This window comes from Emiliania huxleyi (assembly GCF_000372725.1).
Source record: "Emiliania huxleyi CCMP1516 unplaced genomic scaffold EMIHUscaffold_10011, whole genome shotgun sequence".
NCBI classification, from domain to species: domain Eukaryota; phylum Haptophyta; order Isochrysidales; family Noelaerhabdaceae; genus Emiliania; species Emiliania huxleyi.
This window is the reverse complement of record NW_005202419.1, coordinates 1-893: the sequence shown is the minus strand read 5'-3', so window position 1 is coordinate 893 and position 893 is coordinate 1. Positions and strand designations below refer to the sequence as shown.

The following is an 893-nucleotide window of genomic DNA, read 5'->3' as shown; positions in this document are numbered from 1 at the left end:
TCGGTGCGTGTCGTGACCCCTGGAACAACCGTGCGCTCCCGCACCATCTCCGTCGCTTGGTTTTCTAACCTTGCCACCCGGCGGGAGGCGGCCAGGGTTTCATAGACTCGGTCGAGAGACTACCCCAGATTGGCATCCATGCCTCTCTGGACAGGGTGGCCCGCCACAACGACCCCTGGAATTGCGACTCGCCGCTTTCCTCCCGCTGTGATTCTGTGTGAGCTCTGTGTCTTGATTTGCCAACAATATACCTAAGATACCCCGGAGACGACGTTTTCTTTTAGCCTTGATGTTTCGATGGTTCGTTTGTCTGCTTCTGGTCGCTGCGCTGACGCTCGCCTACAGACGCACACCGGGTGACGACGCGATCATCGTGCTAGCAGGCGGCGTCGGCGACGATGGCGTGCCTCACGAGGCGGTCATGCGACGACTCCGCCGGGCGGCTGAGCTCTACGCAGCGCAGGCAGCCGCAGGATTGCGTCCAGGCATCGTGTGCAACGGTGGTGGCACGACGCACAAGCCAAAGTGGGTGGACGCGAACGGATATGCTGTCCCGGAGGCCGCGCTCATGGGCAAGCAGCTTGAGGCGATGGGGGTGCGCGCCGAGGACATCTACGTTGAGGGCTACAGCGACGATACCATCGGCAACGCCTTCTTCGCGCGCGTGATGCACATCGACGTCCGTCCAGACTGGTCCAGGCTGCGCATCATCACGTCGGAATTCCAGATGAAGCGCACGCAAGCCATCTACGACTGGGTCTTCAAGGGGCTGCAGCCGCTGCCCGCGCAGGGTAGAGAGGTCACCTATGACGCCGTGGACGACGTGGGCGCGATGCCAGCGCACGCGCTGCGCCGCCGCCGCGACAAGGAGGAGGCGAGCCTGCGAGCCTTTG

The 893-nt window shown here is 62.9% G+C and overlaps 1 protein-coding gene across 1 annotated transcript; it reads left to right on the top strand.

Moving 5' to 3' along the window:
- Positions 1-289: 289 nt before the first annotated feature.
- EMIHUDRAFT_259893 (hypothetical protein) lies at positions 290-823 on the top strand (the record flags this gene model as incomplete). Its single annotated transcript, XM_005793475.1, has 1 exon — positions 290-823. A coding segment is annotated over one exon (534 nt), but the record flags the coding sequence as incomplete, so codon positions are not given.
- Between the last annotated feature and the right edge of the window lie 70 nt (positions 824-893).